The sequence below is a fragment of the Castanea sativa genome, chromosome 4, assembly GCF_040712315.1.
Source record: "Castanea sativa cultivar Marrone di Chiusa Pesio chromosome 4, ASM4071231v1".
In the NCBI taxonomy this organism is placed as follows: Eukaryota; Viridiplantae; Streptophyta; class Magnoliopsida; order Fagales; family Fagaceae; genus Castanea; species Castanea sativa.
The window spans coordinates 36,759,130-36,780,718 of NC_134016.1; the positions used below are offsets into that span (position 1 = coordinate 36,759,130).

Here is a 21,589-nt window from a genome sequence, read left to right on the forward strand (position 1 = left end):
ATTAATTATTGATTTTTCTAATTAAGGTTCGGGTCTTTCACTCCTTTCACAGGTTATTTATTTATTTTTTGTCTGGTTGCCATGTGCTTATTTTTTTGTTTACATGATAACCAATTCCATGTTTATTATATACTGGAGCAAAATGTGATTTATTTTATTTTATTTGGTGATTGTGGTGCAAGATTTTTGTGAATTTGAAGACGAAAAGGTTGAACAGGCTGACTTTTTTGAAGAAAATTAATTCAATCTTACAACCTCTAGTCTTTTGGTGAGTGGCGCTCGTGAAAATTATGTTTCTCTATAATCATTCTTCTTGTTTTTTTGGTAAAGACATTTTAAGAAGATATTATAATTACAAAATAAATAAATTTTGTGGAGAAGGATTTCAAAATTGTAAGATTTGGCTGTCATGAAATAAATATGTGAAAATAGTCATGCCTTAGATATAATTTCATTATATTCAGTTATTTATTTATTATTATTATTTGTAAATAGTTACAACAATGGGCTAGGAAAAATTTAAACATTAATTCTTATAATAATAGATAATAAATTATGCCATTATAAACTACAAGATTCTTTTAGTCCTTACACTATACATCATGTTCTTATAATAACATAACAAAATGCAAGTAGATGAAACTATGTCCTATTGTATCTGATGTATATCTTGTTCTAAGTTAAATGATATGATCTATTTACCTCATGTTTGCTAAGAAATAAGACACAAACTTGTCCTTAAGGAAGGTGATATAAATAATATAGTACTTAATCGAATTCTACATCAGATGTTGAAATTTGGGCATTTCACCAAAGTCCATTATTGATGCCTTTCACAAAGAATAAATATTTAAATATTGTACCGCTGAAAAGAATAAATATTGTTGAGTTTCAACTTTACCGCTTATTTTGCTGAAAATTTATTGCTGAAAATACTGTAAGAAAATATTTTTTAAAAGGTAAAACATTGTTCACGCATTTTTCAAGTGTTGGCTGGTCCATGAACAGTATCGTGGGATTAGCAAAAAAAAAAACACAAAATGAAGAAACATCTCTATGCAGACGCAAGGGCAATGATTTCTATACAACAACAAAAAAAATCTTTAGTCCAGCTAGATCCCATGTCATTTGAGATCTAAGAGGATTAGCATCAGTATGTGTAAAAGTTTCCTTCTATTTTACAATAAAAATCTACTTTTTCTATTTTACACTATCAATTTACAAAAACACCTTCATCAGATTATCTATAATACACTCTCTTTTATTAAAATAATACTTTTTCACCTTTTTTTTTTTTTTTTCCATACCCTGCCCACCACCTTACCTCACTCCTCTGAAACAATCTCTCTTTCTTTTTCTCCTTCTTCTTTCTACTTGATTCTTTTTTCTTCTCTTTCTTTCTTCTTCTATCGGCATCTTCTTTCTTTCTTCTCCTTCTTCTTTTTCTTTTGCTATTCTTTCTTTCTTCTTCTTCTTTTTCATTTCTAAAAAAAAAATTCTTTCTCTTTCTCCTCCTCTCTCTCTATCAAATCAGTGCTCTCTTCAAATCTGAAAAAAAATCTCTCTACCAAGCTTCCATGGCTCAATACACTCACACTCTCTCACTCCGTAATAGACACGTTTGACATATCAATTTATTTGTGTTAACTCGAAATAACTCATTTAACACAACCTTTTTAACTCGTATAACAAATAAATATTCATTTTATTTTAAATTTGCCAAATACCTTTTATATCCAACCTATACTTTATAATTAAAAAGAAAAGTGAGTAATTACAAATACTTACAAGTGATATAATTGTAAATTGAAACTTCATAAACACTAGTCATGACCAATCTACTGTTTGCACTGACTCTTTCAATATTGATACTTAACGTTTGACAAGTTTTGTGAATGTTATATTTTTATTAAATTATATTATTTTAAATTTTGGTTAAAGTGTATGCACTTCTTTTGAATGGTAAAGAACTTAATTCTAAATGAATGTTATATTTTTGTTGAATTATGTTATTTGGAATGTGAGTTGAAGATTTGAGATGTATGTATTACTTTCAGAATGTAAAAAATTTATTTCTATATAGATGTTATATTAAATATTAAATGGGTTAAATTTGGTTATATCACATTCATGTCAACCCAACACGACCCATTTATTAAATGTGTTAAGCGGGTTGGGTCGTGTCAACCCACTTTATTAACAAGTCAAGTTAGGGTTGAAAAATCATGACACAATTATTAAATGGGCTGGGTTCAGGTTGAGACATTTAGTCAAAGGACAAAACTTAACCTTAAATGTTGTTCCTTAGGTTCCCCTCTTAAAATTCTGTCATATAGCTACTTAACTTAAAAAATACACTTCCATTCATAAAATAAATAAATAAAAAGCCACATGAATCTTAATAGAGGAACCTAAGGAACATCACCTAAGTATTGTACCTAAGTCTTGCTCTTAGTTGAATACACATACCTCAACACGAATCAACACGCTAATCCAAATTGACACCCTTTTCATAATATACAAAATAGGAAATTGGTTTTTTTTTTTTCATCTAAAAAAAAAAAACAATAAAGAGTTAAATTTCTAATGAGTTCTTGCAAATATTATTAATTTACATCGTCGTCAATTTCATTCATTAGCTTTCAAAATAAATCAGTTTCATCTTTGCATCTCCATCTCAATTATTTGACAAATGTGGCATACTTCATGCACATTTATTAACCATTTTTATTCATATCACTATTAGAATTTTAACTAATAAAATAATCAAGAATAAAATTGTCTTCATTTTGAAAGTTGAAGAAATTAATTAATGCAATCACTAATTGGAAGGATTGAATTAAACTCTACAGCATAATTAGATGAACAATTATGAATACCACCACACCCCCTATAATTTAATTGAGACGGGAGATTTGAATTGGTTCACATAAGAATTGAGAACATGCTATGCTACTTAATTATAACTTATAAGGTTCTTGACATTGACTCTGACGTTTTTATGGACTAAATAATTTAAAAATTGGATCAATTATATGTTGATTGTGAAATTAGTGATAAAATTTGCAATGAGGAAAAGTCGCTGCCTTGACTCCCTAGGCACACCAAAGAATAAAATTCGAGGGTAAGAAATTTATTTTTTTAAACTTATCTTTTAAGTTTATTGTCTAAAAAATCATTTTAATTTGAGGTAATTGAAGCTATTAATACTTTGTAGAATCCACCCAATTTATAGAATCCTTTGTCACATTAATACTAACCTATACGTTCCTAATTTGAAACCAAAACAATTAATATCCATATCAACATTCCAAATATTCTGATAGGGGTATTTTCGACAAAGGTAAATTGACTTATAAGCAGAAAGCTAGGAGAGCGGACGACCTCTATGAGACCGTCGGCTTCACAAAAAGGTGACGGAGGCTCCGGAAAGACTATGATAGATGTAACGTACCCTTAATAAACTGACAACACTTTCAATGGATGGCGCCACCAAAGCCGACAGATACATCTCCCCCAAATACCGACAAGAAAACGTGAAGCGACGGATGGCCTTAAGATCGACAAGGTGGAGAAGCTGACGGGTCCTACATGGCCGTGTTTGGTCCTCATGAATACTCATGTATGAAAATATTTTGCACATCATGAACAAAGACCTTATCATGCTAACATGTCTTTTCCATATGGAAAGACGCCCTAGAATCACGTAAACCCTAATACAAAATTCCCAAGGAAAAATCTCTACTTCTGAGGGATCTCGGTTTACTACTCACCACTATATAAGTATCAGACCTCCTCTTTCCTTAGGAGGTCTCTTTCCTTAGGTACGTAGAAACTCTCTAGCTCTCGCACTACAAGGTTCATAGAGACTTCTCATTCATTGACTTGACATTCGGAGGATCGTTGACCGATACCACGCCGGTGTCTTCTATTTGATTCCTTTGTTCTTATTCACAAGTACCCATTGGAGTGACTTAGAGCCTACAATTCACTGTCGATTTCAGCGCATCATCATATTCAATGTTGAAATTCATTAATTTTGGATAGTACAATGGACATCATAAACTAATCTCAAGTTAAGGTTTTGGGAGTTTAAAATAGACATTACAAATTATCCAATAATTTAGAGTAGATAATTATAGATTATAAACCCTAATATGTTTATACATTTTGCTTGCAAATACAAAAGGCAGGAAAGGGAATAGAAGTATTGAACCCCTACCTCTTTGAATGATTCAAAATAATTTGAAAAGTTCATGAATAATTCAATGCCTTCTTGGATAGATTTAAGAATAAGTTGCCTTAATTAAAAGACATACAAAATTATATCACCAAAAATGAGACAAAATATGAATCATGGTGAATCTGTATAAACTTCTATAGCAGATCACAATATCAAATCCGAATTACAGATTAACCAAACCGGCAGGGCTCAAATCAAAAAACCAGAAGCCCGCTTATGGAAAACCCAACAATATATGTACAACTAAAAAGCAATAAGCAACACTTTCAAAAATATGGAGTTGCTTTACTCCATAGCTAATCTCTACAATAACCTTTATATTTGATTTCTTCAACAAATCATCTCCTTTTTGAGTTCCATCTTATTGCCTGCTTTGCTTAGAACTCCAGATAAATCTATGCTTTTCATAACCAAATCCTCCACACTTTCTTCCTTGGTGGATGGCAATGGTAATAACCCTTTTGAAATTTGACCAATTGATGCTAAATTCATTAGCTCAGATTCATCTAGACCTTTTGCCGGGCCAAGACTACATCTTTCAGTCCCATACTTTGCCAAAGCATCTTTGAATTTCTTGATCTGCAATACAATAAATTTAGACTTAAAATTTGGATACAAATAACCATTTTAAAGTTATGAGAATTTAAGAAATACTAAAAAGTTTGTTCAATGAAAAACTTACAGTAGCGTTGGTGCAGCTGAAACTACAAAGACGACCCTCTGCACCCCTATAGAACCTAAAGAATGGTAGGACATGAACGCGGAGACTGTGACACATAGCTTTGAGCTCATCATGGTTAACTTTAAGAATAATTGCATTTGGGTTCAATTCAGCCAGCTGACAAATCTAACAAAGAAGAATCCAAATTCAAGGTTTAATAATCAAAATAGAGTAATATAAAAATTGTGATGGGCTTTTAAATTAGAAAGTATGTGATAAATTTCTTAACTTGAATACAATTCAGAAATCAAATATACCTTAGGATGGAGAGTTTTGCAACCTCCACAACCAGGTGAATAGAAGTCAACTATGACCAATCTATCACCAGCATTAAGCAAGGAATCCACAAGTTCATTAGCTGAATGAATCTCCACCATGTTGGGTTTAAGAGTCTTCTCCCACCATCTCAAACTTCGGCTTACACAGATTGATGCTTGTGCCTGAAATCATATATTGAAAATTAGTTCCCAAAATGGAATAAAGACCAAAACTTTCACCAAAATATAAAGCAGAAAAGGCAAATCTTTGACATACATGAGGAGAGAAATTGCTTGGTGGTTTAAGATTCCAATCTCTTAAACCCTTTTGATCTGAAACAGCAAGGGGTTTTCCCATAAACTCAACACCCAGCATAGGTAAAGCTCTTGATTTTGAGTCCCTAGGTTGTACGGAGACAAGGGAGGGACAAAACCCTCTGGATTTTGAGCCAACAATAGTCCCATTCAAACAGTAAACACAACTCTTCATTGAACAAGCCATCATAGCAGTGTAAATCCAAGGCCTTTTTGGGGGGCTTATAGAATGAAACAAAGAAAACCCACTCCACAGTTCACCTTTTGGATCAAACAGCAACTTTTTTTGAATCAAAAGTAGTTGGGATACAGAAAGTTCAAGGCAAGAAAAAGCCACAGAGAAGTTCTTAAAACAGAAAAGCAACCGAGACCCACTTCTAATTTTCAAGCAATAGAGCAAGATTTGAGAAGAATATATTCTCTTTTTGACCAATATTAGTAGTTTTGCAGAGAGAGAAAGAGAAGTTTGTTTGTTCTTTGAAATTCAAAGCTCAAAAGTTGAAGAAGAGTGAAGTGGGGTTATAAAGAAAAAAAGAGAAATAGGGATTTTTTGATTTTTGGAATTCACTTTATCCAATTTGTTACAATAATAATTAATAAAAATTTAATAAATTTTTTGTTTTTTTGTTTTTTTTTCGGATATATATATTTTTCACTGAATTTAAGCAGTGTCTGACGTGTATGTTGACTGTTTTGAGTTTGTTTTATCTAAGAATGGGATTGCGTCGGCCATGTTTTCTTGATTGTTCCATAATCTACATTATCGAGATATGTTTGGTAGTTACACTGTTGTCCCATTAAACGGCTAAACCGCGTGGCTGACTGTGTTTTGCATCTCCAACGTGTGGATAAGGCCCCACTTTCTTCGCTAAAATACAATCTCTCTCTCTCTAGTTTTTTTTTTCTTTTTCTTTTTTGGTTTTCTTGTTTTTCTATTTCCTTCGTACCATTACTGGAACAATAATCAATTTTCTTTTTCTTGATTTGACCAACTGTAACCATTTTCCCTTCTATTTTCTTTCTCACAAAAGAAAAAAAAAAGAAGGCAAACTTGGTTGTAAACGCCACCAAAAAGAATTAGAGAATTACTGTATAATGAGCTGTGTGACAGCACAACATGTGTTTTGGAACCTATTTGATCATAAATAAAGTTCCTCTCCAAACTAGTTTGGAGAGAAATTCTTCAAACTTATCATATATCTTTTTTTAGGTGTGAATTTTGAAAATCTAACCGTTGAATTTCATGTTCCTTATGTTCTTAACATGCATATCAAATTTCGGTCAAATCGGATTTTATTTACTATTTGATCAATGAACTTATTTTTTATACGCAATTTTAGATTACAAAAACTTGAAATTTTAACATTTGTTTGATGACATAGCAATTGATTTTTGATTTTCTTAAAATTTTGCAATCATGAATAATATAATAAGAACATGCAATTCAACGATTAAATTTTCAAATTTCAGACTCAATATAAAAATATTTGATAAGTTTGAAGGGTTTCTCTCCAAACTAGTTTGGAGAGAAACTTTTTCCTTTGATCATATGCATGGCATGATCACTAGCTACGACTCCACTAAAAAAATTAAAGTGATTATGGAGTGTTTGACAGAGTAGTTTGAGATAAATTTTTTATAATTTTTTGAAATACGTGAAGGTAAAAAAGTGTGTAATGTTGTTTAAAATGTAAAAATGTGAGTTTGAAATGCTAAACTAAACAGACCCTACATATTTTAAAAATCTAATGGTAAAATGACATGTTCTTTGTATCCTTAATATGCATGTTAAATTTTGTGTTAGTTATATCTTATTTACTATTTCATCTAAAAAAGTTATATTTTATGTATAATTTTAGATTACAAATATTTAAAATTTAAACATTTGATTGATAACATAGTTATTGATGTTTAATATTTTAGAAGTTTTATAAACATAAAAAATCTAATGATAAATTTGTCAAAATTAATCGTTAATAACAAGATATTAACTAGAAGCCATTGGCTATCACTTGACTTAATGAAACATTTTCTTGTTCTTATTTTGACTAGCTATTTTCAGTTTTTCCCACTATTTAAATATAAATATTTAGTCGGGGCTCAACATTAAGATTCTATAGGAATAATTAATCCCGAAAAAGTAGTGATTCTTACTCAGCCATACTATTTGACATCATGGGGTCACTCAATTTTGAATGCAAGAGACAGGCACTGATTTCTGTGGGCTATAGCTATAATGGGGACCCAAACAATGCTGTGATTTCTGTGTGCCACAAAATGTGGCGGGCAAGGAAAACCCATAACTATTTAAAATATCATTTCTGTGTGCTACACAATTGTCAATTGTGGTGGGAAAGGGGAAACTCCCACAGCTAGCAAGGGAAAGTTGAATAACATATGAATATTTTAAAACAAATGATTTTCTCTTTATTTTATTTTATAAATAAATATGAAATTTGATATTAAAATAAATATTAATAGATATTTATTAAAATCTTGTGTGAGTACAAGTACTCTAAAATGGAGAGAACCTTTGGTCAGGAGCTGGCGTAAAAAGCCTTTTTTTTACGCCACCAATGCCACTTCATATTTCTATTAAAAACTCAATACACTCTACCACACATAATTATAACTCAATTAAACTCAAAACCTCAAGTAACATAAAGCAAATAAAACACCCACAACAGAAAACAGAAAAGCCATAGAATACTAAATAGGAAAGAAAGACTCAAAATTTCCCCCTTCTATTCTAGATAACACACTCATATAATACATTCATGTGAAAACAAGAACAGGTAGTCAATATATGACCAAGAATCGCTCAATATCAAGAACCATATTGCTAAACCAACATCGTAGGTAGAGATACAAGCCCTGAAGTAAACAAAAAGAACAATCACAAATTGATTACAAATATACACCCACATAAGAAATCAACGTTTAGAAGAGAAAAATCAATAACAAATCAATCCACATATGAGAGAAAGACAAACCCATAATGTTAACAACAAGAATAGAGCCAAAAGAATCAAAACTTCGAAGACCCATTACGTAAGAATCAAGAAAAAGGGGTCAACCTTGAACGACGAGGTGGAGCTCCGGTGTAGCGGCGCCAGCTCGTGACCAACGTGTGCGGCAACTTCAGCGGCGGGGTGGAGGTTCGGTGGTGTAAGGAGAGGAGATGGAATGGGTTTAGGCGTTGGAGTCCTTCAGGTCTGATATATGTTTGACATTTAGGGGGTGAAAATAGGAACGATGGGAAAGAGAGGAAAAAATAGAGTGAAAAATGACGTTTTTTACTGTTTAGTTGAGTGAGGGAGGGGGAGAGAAAAGCGGTGGGGTCTACCAGTTTTCTCTCCTCCCTCTTCAAAATACGATCTCTAAATTAGAGAGACAATTGGAGTGAAAAGTGGAAAAATATTTGGACAAAATTGCCCACCTCTAAATAACGTTTCTGGCCTTCTTTTTTTTTTTTTTTTTTTTACTTTTCCAATTTCCTAATTTCCTTTGTAACGTTGGCTTTTTTTTCTTTTTTTTTTTGGTAACATTGGCTTTTTGTTTTGTTTTGTTTTTTTCTTTTTTGGTTTTGTCAGGTGCTAGGTTCTTCTTCTTTTCCTTCTTTTTTTTATTTTTTTAAGAAAACACTTTTGGATGATTTTTTTTATGTTATTTTTGGAAATGTCTACTTTCATCTATATATAATTTTAAAAAAAAATTTAATGTATTACCTTTTGTTTTATTTAAGAGGGACATGATGGTTGTTGAGATCTAAAAAAATCATAATAAAAGGCCCAAAGAAATGGCACATTGGGCCAACCCATGGGAAGTGAAAATTGAGGAAAAAAAAAAAGGGATTGGGCTTACAAAAGAAAGATGGATGATGGGCTTGAGGCCCGAGATCCGTGAAGAGTCAAGGTTTGGAGTCCATAAAATAAAGGGAGAAAGGAAAGAAGTCAGCTCGCCAGAATCAGAGAAACCAAATAAAGTCCAGAAGAAAGGGGCTGAGCCAGGATATTGGAGACTACCTGGGACCTCTGGATGTGCAGCGTGGCCAAGGTGAGATTAAGACAGCTCAAAGGAGGATCAAAAGGCACCAAGAACAAAAGGAAGATAGGTCCTTCTCGAGTATTCAGTGATGCAACGCAAAGCCAGAGGGCTTAGTGAGCAACGACTCAAAGGCAAGAGGCTGGTACCTCGGAGAACCCCAAAAAAGGAGACCCATGAAAGGAAATAGTTGGGAAAACCTTCAACTTGGCAAAAAAGGACTTGGCTTACTAGGAAAGATGACCAAAGGAGAGGGGCGGCTAAAAGGGGTCTAAGCCTGAAAAGAGAAGATAGAGAAAGCTTGGAAGGAGCAAAGCTAAAGGTCAGCTCCCCAAAAGGCACCTCGGAATGGAAAGTCAGCTAAGCACTTTTGAAGAAAAAAAATACCAAAAGAAGAGAGCTATGGGAAATAAGGAAAGAATCAGTTGTCAGAAGGGTTGAAAAGAACAGGGGCTCTGGCACTCAAGGAGCCAAGTGGAAAAAATCAATGGTACCCTGGAACCCTAAAGTGACACTATAAAAGGGAGAAGCAGTCAACGTTGAAGGCAAATTCAGCAATAGTGAAATCATATAAAATCATTGAGAAAATTCTGTAAAACTCATAAGAAAGAAGGGAATATTTCCCAATATCCCAGAAACAGCCACTACAGTATATACTTGGATTCAAAAAGATTCAAATTTTGCAAGTCTTAGAGGCTTAAATAGTCGTCTAAGTCTATAATTTTTGAGCTTATTTGGACCTTGTATTACATCTTAGTGAGCGCATTGTAATCCATAACTAAGAAAATTAATGGAGTATTTTTTATTGATTTGAGGATCCCAAACAATTATTTTGTGTTTTATTATTATAATCCTGTCTTCCTTTGTTGTTTTCTTATTGATCAATATGTATTCTTGCTTGCTAGTGTGTACGTATTGCAAGAGTCTTGTCCTATGCACCACTTGGTTTGTAAACAGTCCATTTAGCTGCGGTAAACCAAGCCTAGTTCCCCCAAACTACAATTGAAAGTTCAGGGTTCCTGTTTAAGCTTGGGCCTGAATATTGATCGAAAATTGACCCTCACAATGGTAAATTTATACAAACCTTATTTTCAATCAAACCAAAAAGTTTTCCATCTCTCCACTTTTCCACCCTCTCAACCAAACACAAATGAGGAAAACTAAAATTTTTTCTATCCTCCCACTTTTCCATCCTCTCTTTATTTTCTATTCTCTCACTTTTCCATCCTCCCAACCAAACAGACCCTTAGTTATAATTGTGTGTGTTGGAGTGTATTGGGTTTTCAATAGAAATATGACGTGGCGTTTATTCATTGGTGGCGTAAAGAAGGCTCTTTACGCCAGCTCCTGACCATTCTCTCCTCTAAAATATGAAATTTGAATATTATAATAGTTATTAATGAGTAATTATTATGATTTTGTTTTAAATGAAACTATTAAATATATAATTATAGTAATTATTGATAGGTTTTTATTATAGTCATGTTTGTACATGGAAGTATCTATTCTACTAAAATTATAATATGTTAAGATTATGAGTGTTTAAATTTAAATACTTTTTTTTTTGCATAAAAATATAGAATAAAATTTAAATTCAATTAAAAGATGTAACTCTTGTGGGCAAAAATGCATTAATTGAATAAATCTATAACTTAAAGAACTGAAATGAACGAAAGTAAAGTTAAAAGACTGAAATCAAATCTAAAAAAAAAAAATTAAAGGGTCAATTTTGTATTTTAGCTTATATAAAAATATTGACTTATAAAATTGTGAAGCCTCCAAAATTTATGTGATAATATATAATGAAGTCAACCAAAGTCACACATATTCAGATATATTGATTTGCTACATTATACTCTTGGTGCGATGGTCACTCTACAAGTATAAGTGCTTGTGAGGTGTGGGAGGCAAGGGTTGAGGTTCAAGTCTCTAGAAATGAGCTTCACACACATATACACTTAGATTAGGCTAGAATAGAATTTCTATCTTATATATATATATATATATATATATATATATATATATATATATATAAAAGATATATTAGTTTTTTTTTTTAAGAAGATACGTTGGTTTTTTTTTTTTTTAGAAACAAACACACACACGCATACATGGCAGAGAGAAAATGGATTCTAATACAAAAACACACGATAACTCCACTCAAAAGTCATGATAACTTTTAAAAGATAGTGAGACAAATTATATTATACACAATACACTCTCTTAAGTAATGTGACTAGACAATTACCTATCCTTTTTAAGAAGATATGTTGGTTTTGTTAAAAGCCAAAAGCTTTTTATGAACTAGGTGAGAAAATTAAAAGCCTTTTTATGGTAAGTTTTATCATTCAATATGTTTTTTTTAAGAGAGTTTTAACCTATAACGTTCACTTCTGATGATAACTCTTAATATTAGACCAAAACACCGATCAATTTTTAGTGTAGATGAGAAATGAACCTCCAAATTTATTATTCAATCATTAAAAACTTTAAGAATTGAGTTAACTAGAACCATCATTTCTATATCTTTTGGTTAGCTAATGGCTTAGAACTTTGTGGAATACTGTTTTCTAAGTTCATTATTCAAGCTGGTGTGGTGGTTAGCGTAGCCTTTTATGGAGTATTTTATTGAGTTCATTATTCGTGCCGGTAGTGGTGGGACAAAAAGAAAAAGCACTAATTATGTCTTGCATCTTAGATCTAATATTTTAAAGTATATCAGTTCTTTAGTGAGTTTATTCATGATTCAAGAGGTGCAATCATAAAACAGCACAGCAACCACTGCTCACTGACCCCAGAGAATACAATGCCAAGGGAACCATAAGCAGAGGATAGCTGAGAGAGTATGCAATAAGGGACAAGGATTTGCATCGACTTACATAACTACCAACCGATCCCCTTATCCAAAAAAGACAAAAGAAAAAATAATTATAAAACTTAAGACCAAATAGAACTCCACCAAGTGGGTTCTTGGAATATAAAAAATGGCAATGTAAGGTCTTTTATTTTTAGTCTGAGGTAGAAATTCTACTAGTATAATTTAAATGTATTTGAGATATTGATCTCATTTTAGCATAATTTAAATATGTGTGAAACTCTTTTCTGAGAACTTGAATTCCAATTCTTAAAATTTGTACTTGTAGAATATTCATTACATGCAAGGATGTGCGGTGTGTGTGAGATAGAGATCTTATTTTAGCATAATTTAAGTGTATGGGTATAAAACTCTTTTCTGAAAACTTGAATTTCAACTCTTGTTCCATTTCCTTTAAAAACTTGTAGAATGTCCATCACACGCAAAGTTGTGCGATGGTTTAAGCACTTCTAAATAGCAAAAAGTTTCAAGTAATTATGGATTTATTCGGAAAAAAATGCAAAACTAAAAGATTAATCACTATTCAAGTGCAAAATGAGCTAATTTGCATAGCAATTTAAAAGAAATGATTTGACTCAAATCCAATGTCCTATGCACCAAGCCTGATAAGATGCAACCATAAAATTGCCACGCGTTTGCATCCAGGTCCATGACGCACTAGACACAAGCCTTTTCCCAAAAGAAGATGAAAGTTTTTTTTTTTTTGTATAAAACTTTCCTTTGTTGTAAATATTACTATCCTAAATTTATTTACTTTAGATGAATTGCCCTTAATTTTAAAGAAGCCTAAGGGTCTATTTAGATACCGCTTATTGCTAAAAACTGAAAACTAAAAACATTGTAGCAAAATAATTTTTAAATGTGTAAATAGTGTCGTGGAACCCAGTTTTAAAGAAAAAGTTACTGAAAAAATAAGTTTTTGGGTCCCGTGAACAATACGCGGGACCCACTAAAAACACTGAACGCTGAAAATTCTTAGTTTTTAACGTTATCCAAACATGCACTAAATTAAACGACAAGCTTTTTATAAATAAGTAATAAAAATGGATGGAGGTTTTTTAAATTCCTTTAACCATTTTTCGATTAATTTATTCCATTTTGAAAAACAAATCTCAACCAAGGTGCTCTGTGCTTAGTGCCGAATTAGGGTTCATTTAATGAAAAAATCTTGAAGGAATCTCAGCATCCCACAGATACAAGATAGAACTGTTGGATATATGTCAACAATTTACTTTGTAATAAAGCAAAATGAACAACATACAAATTTAAATATAAGTAATAATATAAATAGATGTGATAGACAAACACAATAAATAGATATTGTATATATATATATATAATAAGAAATCTGCAAATAATTAAAAACTCACAGACCAAATTCGTGAAGGATGAATGATTCAGATCAAGTCTTGTGTTTAACACAATCTTCTTAAAGCAGATTTCGCCCCTCACACAATCTGTAGTGCTTTGAGACTCACAGACGTCTGTCTCTCAGGATAAAATGATTTACAGCACAAAGAAGAAGCACACTAGGTGCTCTTTTTTACATTCCTTTAACCATTTTTCGATTAATTTATTCCATTCTGAAAAAACAAAATCTCAACCAAGGTGCTCTATGCTTAGTGCCGGATTAGGGTTCATTTAATGAAAAAATCTTGAAGGAATCTCATCATCCCACAGATACAAGATAGAACTGTTGGATATATGTCAACAATTTACTTTGTAATAAAGCAAAAAGAACAATATACAGATCTAAATATAAGCAATAATACAAATAGACGTGATAGACAAACACAATAAATAGATATTATATATATATAATAAGAAATTTGCAAATAATTAAAAACCCACAGACCAAATGCGTGAAAGATAAATGATTCAGATTAAGTATTGTGTTTGACACAATCTCCTTAAAGCAGATTTCGCGCCTCACACAATTTTTAGTGCTTTGAGACTCACGGACGTCTGCCTCCCAAGATAAAATGATTTACAGCACAAAGAAGAAGCACACTAGGTTCGTACTCTGCGAACTAATCTATGTCTCTTTCTCTCTCTTTGACTCAAATGAATGCAGAAAATTATTTTCTCTCTGAGAGAGTTTTTTTTTTTTCTTTCAAAAATCAGTTTTCATGAAGGAGGGACTATGAATTTATATACGTTTGTGAACAGACACATATATTATCAAAATAAAAACTGCTATTCACAGACTGACTGACTAAAAAAAAATGATTATTTGGACAAGAGGGCCCTGTCCACATATGCCAAAACTCAACCCAATGTCTGGTCCATGAGCATATAAACTCATATATTATCTCTTTCCTTTCCTGTGTGAGACTCATGATTTTTATCACTTTTAATAACATCTTCAAGTGAACAAATTAAACATCAATTTCTTATTCACTCAATACTATTTTTCTAACAATCCCTCACATGAATGGAAATTGATAAAACACAACGCAAATGATGTTGTAGACACATAGAGAGTAGAAGAAAAGTTATCGTACCAGGAGAGGTGGCTTTTGGCTTTGAACCTTCCTTTGTGAAAGACTATCAAATATATTAGCTAATCGCTGAACACGATGTTTTTGAACTGTCAGCTATTTGTGTATACCAAGACAATAGAATTCACATAGTTTCTTTCAGAACATATTTCATTCATATAGTTGTGTTCATTTCGGCCCTGAGCATATCCTGGTAAATTCATGAGGTGCTTTAGAGAATTTAGCCTTAAAACTCTTATGGAAGCGGCCCACTTCACACTCATATAGGTGACTCTTATTAAGAGTATCCTACTATACCCCACTTGGATTTACAAGATATAAGAATCATTAAAAGCAAAGCTTACCCTAAACATCGCTTACAAGCATCACTATTTCATCATAGGAATTGGTGGGAGATTTTATCTTCATAGTGATAAAAATTAGTCTCCACGATTCGGTTGTCCCTTTGAACCTAGATCTTGGGATCTCCAGTCAGCTAGGTTGGGTTGCTATCCTGGAGACTTTTAGGTTATAGGCTTTAACCCAATTCCCCTCGATGAGCAGTTTACTTGCTCTCCACTCAAACAATTGATTACGGATCCGTTTTATAATCTAGAACTATTTTCATTTGAGAGCAACTGCCTCATGGTATTATGTCTCTAACAAATATGTTGAAACTTACCATAACTCTGTGCCCTATCAATATATATAAATAGGAGACACAAGTATCCAATAATGCATGTCTGTTTAGATTTATTGACTTCCCAAAAAATACATATGCTCTTTGCATAAGATGTTCTCACTAGACTGTTGTCACATTTCTCATGTGATTGAGACAAGACAAGTCCATTGAATGTATTAGAAATTTTCATTTCTTGTATCTCATCTACAACACTTACACGAGCATATCCCATAACAACATAGCCTCTTGTGATATATTTCACATCACACACTAGTCGCATATCAACTCTTGATCATGAGAGATACTAAATGTAAACTCAAACTTTCTTTCAAGAAAATTTAGCACTTGAAATATATTCTAATTAATTTTCTTGCATATAAAAATAATAGATTCATAAATTAGAAAGCATTATGCATTGCTGTTATGACCATAACCAATGAAAGCACAATCAATGGTTCTTTATCATTTAGGAATAGGAATCACAGCCTTCATCAAACACCCCCACATTTAAAGAATTGATAGAAAGACGATCACTCTTTCCATAATTCATAAGACGTCTTAGTGGTTTCTTTTAAGGCATCTCAATGAACAAATAATTGGTGGAAATAATGGCTTCTCCCCAAAAGTTCTACGGTATCAAGAACTTATTACATTCATTGAGTTATTTCACAACTTCATTCTTATAATGAATAAATATCTCTAATGCCTCATCCTTGCTTGCTTATAAGCACTCATAACAAACTCTTGTGCATTCCACATTTTAGACGACTCAAGTATATCAACTAAGGCATGTAACAAATATTTTATCCAAAAAAATATTACAAAACATATATTGGGATTAAACACGTTAATATCCAATCAAGTTCACACTTGCCCAAAATACATGATTGTTGTGTATAGCCTTTTAATTTGAGTATGTATAACCTTATTTAAACATGCATATGTATATATATATATATACACACACACACACAACAACATGTATTATTCATATCAATACATAAATAATATTTTTGGCCTAAAGGTGATCATTACACTCTCTAACTAAAAGTGAAGCTCCATAATTACAGCCCCATTTTATCAATTAGAGGATTACTTGATGAAATAGAAAAGGCTAACCAAAAACTAAAAATGGCAGCCATGCCCAAAATTGAATGCATTTAAATGGATTCAAAAATTTTTTTGCCTCCATTGAAATTCTAAATTTCCTGTATTCATCTAGCCCATATTCCATTGCACATAAAAGGCCAAGAACATATGATTGACATTCACAGCATATTCAGTTACTATGAACTATAAATCAGTCAAGCATCATGTATATCACTAGATTTACACAAATCCAAATAATTCTCAAATCAATTGTTAAACATGAAATTCCAAGCTTAAAGTCATGTTTGATGATGCGTTACTAGCACTATTTATCTTTAAAAAATATACATATATCAATCGGCCAAAGATCAAACAGATTGAAACTACAAGATCCATGGAAAAATTAAAGTTATCCATGCCAAAGTTAATCTTGAACTTAACTCATTGGCCAAGTTTAATAATTAACTGTTTCTTTAAACTCTGGTGAATTCTAAAATTCAACTACTAAACCAAATAACCAATCATGGTATCCAAAATAAATAAGCACAATTTGTAAATCATGCAAAAGTCAACAGAGTCAATGAATAATAGACATACCCATTGTTATTAATACCGTTTCGGACCCCGTTTCAGTTTGTCCAGTAGAATGAAATATTTCGGTACCGACTGATTTCGGCGTACCGTTTTAAGGTGTTTCGGGTTCCTAAAAATTAAATTATATATATTCTTGTAAAACATAAAATTGTCCATTCTAATAAATAAATAACTAAATTTCAAATAATACAAATCATTTAGTCTTAACTCTTAAGTTTTAAACATCAATATAACACCTATTTAACATCACACAATAAGAAGATTTAGAAGACAATAACTAAATATCAAATAATACAAAATATTTAGTCTTAACTATTATGTCTTAAACCTCAATACAACATCAAATAATAAGAAGATTTATAACAAGTCATTACTCATTACATAAGCCCATAATAATTAATAACTAATAAGCCAACAAAATTTATAACATAATATTAGCCATCAAATAATAATTTTTTTTTTTTTTTTTCCATAGGCGAAATCATGTACCGACCGGAATTCACATCTCGGCCGGAATTGGCCGGAATGGACCGAAATGGCCCGAAATCTGGCCCGAGGTGAAACGATTGGTATTCTGGTACCGATTTGCATACCAAAACAAAAAATTCTAGCCGTTCCGGCCGGAACGGAACGGAATCAATAACAATGGACATACCCATATCTTAGCAAAAAAGAAGAGTATACCTATAGAGGCATTGACGCACAACCACAAATCCAAAAGAGACAAATATCTTAATATTATATAATATAATTAAAGAAGATGGTAGACATTGAATAGTCAAAACTTCCAACTGTCAAACACAAATCAATTTTATCAAAAAGCAAAGATCACCTTAATGTTATAATATTATAAGAAGGTGGATAACCTCGAAAAAGCAATATCACCAACTCAGTCAAACACGTAATCAACTTCTACCGATTACAAATTAATTTATAATATAAACAAGTAGATATTTACGCTGATAAACACAAACCCAATTTTTCCAAGTTTTGTGCAGAGTATATACAATTTTCGATTTAATGTTTTTCAACCAATACAAAATTCCTTTCACTGTAAATAATAGAAATAAATTAAAATATATAAAATCTGCTTTAAGTTTGTTGAATATATTTCAACAATTTACATTTGTGATAAAGCAAAAAGAATAACATACAGATCTAAATATAAGCAATAATACAAATAGATGTGATAGACAAACACAATAAATAGATACGGTATATATATAATAAAAAATCTGCAAATAATTAAAAACTCACCGACTAAATGCGTGAAAGATGAATGATTGAGACCAAGTCTTGTGTTTGACACAATCTCCTTAAAGCAAATTTCGCCCCTCACACAATCTGTGGTGTTTTGAGACTCACGAACATCTGCCTCCTAGAATAAAATGATCTACAACACGAAGAAGAAGCACACTAGGTTCGTGCTCTGTGAAGTATTCTATGTCTCTTTCCCTTTATTTGACTCAAATAAATGCAGAAAATTATTATTATTATTTTTTTTCAAAAATCAGTTTTCATGAGTGAGGGACTATGAATAGTGAACATACACACGGTTCAAAATAAAAATTGCTGTGCACAGAATTGACTCAAAAAAAATTATTATTTGGACAAGAGGGTCCAGTCCACATATGTCAAAACCCAACCTAATGTCCGGCTCATGAGCATATAAACTCATATATTATCTATTTTCTTTCCTATGTGGGACTCAGAATTTTATCACTTTTAATAACATCTTCAAGTGAACAAATTAAACATCAATTTCTTATTCACTCAATACTATTTTTCCGACAAGAACTGCCGACTAAATTAATAAAGTGACCCACACAAAGCATATATAAATTTAGGATTTGCATCCTGTGTAATTATTGGACCATGAAAATTACTAGTATATTGATGTGAGATTAAAAGGTTAAAAAAGGTATATATATATATATATATATATATATATATATATATAATATAAAATAAATGTAAAACAATTGAAAAGTTTTATTTATTTTTTATTTAATGGCTAAGATTGAAACTATTTTTTTTAAATTTTAATCTCAGATTAACTATTGTACTATGTTATGAGCCTGGATCTAAATCAATAAATTTCCTTTTCTTTTTCTTTTTTGGCTTCTTACAAGAAGCACATCTAGATAGGATAAAATTTAATTACAAAATTGACAATCTTACTCAAAAATTTTTGTTATTAGAGGTGAATTTTGACAAATTCACAATTGAATTACATTTTTTTTGCTTATATCTTCCATGCTTGCAAAATTTCTAGAAAGTTAAATATTAATAGCTATGTCATCAATAAATTGTTTAAATTATAAGTTTTTGTAGTTTAAATTTATGCATAAAGTTTAATCTTATAAATCATATAGTAAATAATATCCAATTGACACAAAATTTGACATGTGTATTAAGAGCATGAAGAACATGCAATCCAATAGTTAAATTTTCGAAATAGGTAGTAATGTTAATGATATTGAGTAAGGTTGCAACCAATTTTTTAGCTAAATTTTTTCATTTTCATTTTCATTTTTTTTATTTGGTAAAATAAGGGTGTTTTGAAAACTACAAAATTGGTCCAGTTCTAATAAAAGTTGAATTAAAAATAGAAATATATATGTATATTTTGTATAATATCAAGTTAAACCAATTTTAGTTAATACTTAATAGTTAATATACAATTTATACAAATGTCAAATAATTTAAAACTAGTTTATGATGGAAATGTGAATTTGAAAACCCTAATTTTTTTTTTTGGGGGAAGGAATAAATCTAAAAGAATCAAACAAAAACTGGAATTTTGTAGAAGAATATAGTCTCATTTTGAATAAAAAATTACAAAATGAAAAACAATTAAAACCATTTATATTGTTTTTGGTTGGCCTGGTTTTGTGGTCTGTCAAACACGCTAGGTAAAGATATTATTATTATTATTATTATTATTATTATTATTATTATTATTATTATTAGCGTTGAATTAACCAAATAAAAAATCCTTCAAACTTTCTTGCGTGCTTCACTTGTTTTATTTATTTATTTTTTAGAAAATGTTCCAGTTCTTTTTTTCTTTTTTTTTTGAGGTGACAAAATGCTTCACTTCTATTTGATTCTACAAATTGTACTGCAAGATATATAAGTAAACTATAATGGGTCAAAGCAGCTAAGAAATATTCAAGCACTGAAAAGAGCCAATCATATCAGAGTAATTATGTCATCATAATCAAAAAGAGATGTGATAAATAAATAAATCAACCATCTTTCAAAAATAAAATCTCTCTTTTTTTTTTTTTAATTAATTTCTCGAGGGAATACTTTTCACAATTATGTATCATAGAGAGAGGTGGTAAAAAAAAAAATTAGGCCCAAGGTTTGGTGCTTTATCTATCTTTAGATATATGGCCCATTGGTTTAGATTTCGGAGCAGCAGTTTATATAGAATTTTGGGTGCAAATAAAATTAAAGAAGCATGGAAAAATATTGAAAACGTAATTTGAAGTATGACAAAATAATCTCCATTAGGATACAAACTATTTGGAAAGACATCTTTTACAAAAATTTGAAGCAACTCTTAGACATGAGAAGGTTGACAGTAAAATATTTAAGACAGACAAAATTATGATCAAAGTAGAAAGCACTAATATTTGCTCCTACAAATATTCAAATAATTGTATTAATGTAACAGATGTTCTCAATGTGTTTTGGGGGAAAAAAAAAGAGCCTTTTAAAAAACCAATTGAGATGCCCAAAGCACATGAAAGAAATCTTAGTATTTAGTGAAGGAATTGACAACTTGAGTTGGCTTTTCCATGTAAAGGATTACTCCGTTTGACTTAGCCCAAATGAGTAGCTTTTGTTTGAAGGAAAGTTATTCAAGACTCCTATCACATGAAATTATTCGATGGTCACTTGAGTTGTGCCTAGAGTTGTGCCTAAATTCAACGTAGAATCTCTTACAAATTTTCATCAATATTTCACTCAATATCTTCTTATTGGACGTGAATTTTGAGAATTTCCCCTTTGGATTACATCTTCATCTTATATCTTCTATGCTTGCAAAATTTCTAGAAAATTAAAGATCATTAGCTATGCCATCAATAAATTGTTTAAATTTTTAGTTTTTGTAGTTTAAAATATGCATAAAATATAAGTTTATAGATTATATAGTATATAATATTCAATAGACATAAAATTTAACATGTATATTAAGAGTGTAAAGAACATGCAATTCTACGGTTAGATTTTCAAAATATGTAGTAATATTTATTATTTTATTGAGTAAGAATGCT

The 21,589-nt window shown here is 31.1% G+C and overlaps 1 protein-coding gene across 1 annotated transcript; it reads right to left on the reverse strand.

Annotated features, from left to right (window-relative positions):
* Positions 1 to 4,351: 4,351 nt before the first annotated feature.
* Positions 4,352 to 6,070, reverse strand: LOC142633164 (thioredoxin-like 1-2, chloroplastic). Its single transcript, XM_075807438.1, has 4 exons — positions 5,499 to 6,070; positions 5,222 to 5,404; positions 4,926 to 5,090; positions 4,352 to 4,822 (listed from the first exon to the last, which is right to left on the reverse strand). Exons 1-4 carry the CDS (start codon positions 5,724 to 5,726, stop codon positions 4,574 to 4,576), a joined length of 825 nt encoding a protein of 274 aa, XP_075663553.1. The 5' UTR covers positions 5,727 to 6,070; the 3' UTR covers positions 4,352 to 4,573.
* Between the last annotated feature and the right edge of the window lie 15,519 nt (positions 6,071 to 21,589).

Excerpts from the sequence above, each read along its gene's own strand:
- LOC142633164 (XM_075807438.1), bottom strand. The coding sequence starts at position 5,726 with ATGATGGCTTGTTCAATGAAGAGTTGTGTTTACTGTTTGAATGGGACT. Across the intron at positions 5,405-5,498 it reads CAAGCAATTTCTCTCCTCAT|GCACAAGCATCAATCTGTGT; the intron begins GTATGTCAAAGA and ends ATATGATTTCAG. Across the intron at positions 5,091-5,221 it reads GCAAAACTCTCCATCCTAAG|ATTTGTCAGCTGGCTGAATT; the intron begins GTATATTTGATT and ends CTTCTTTGTTAG.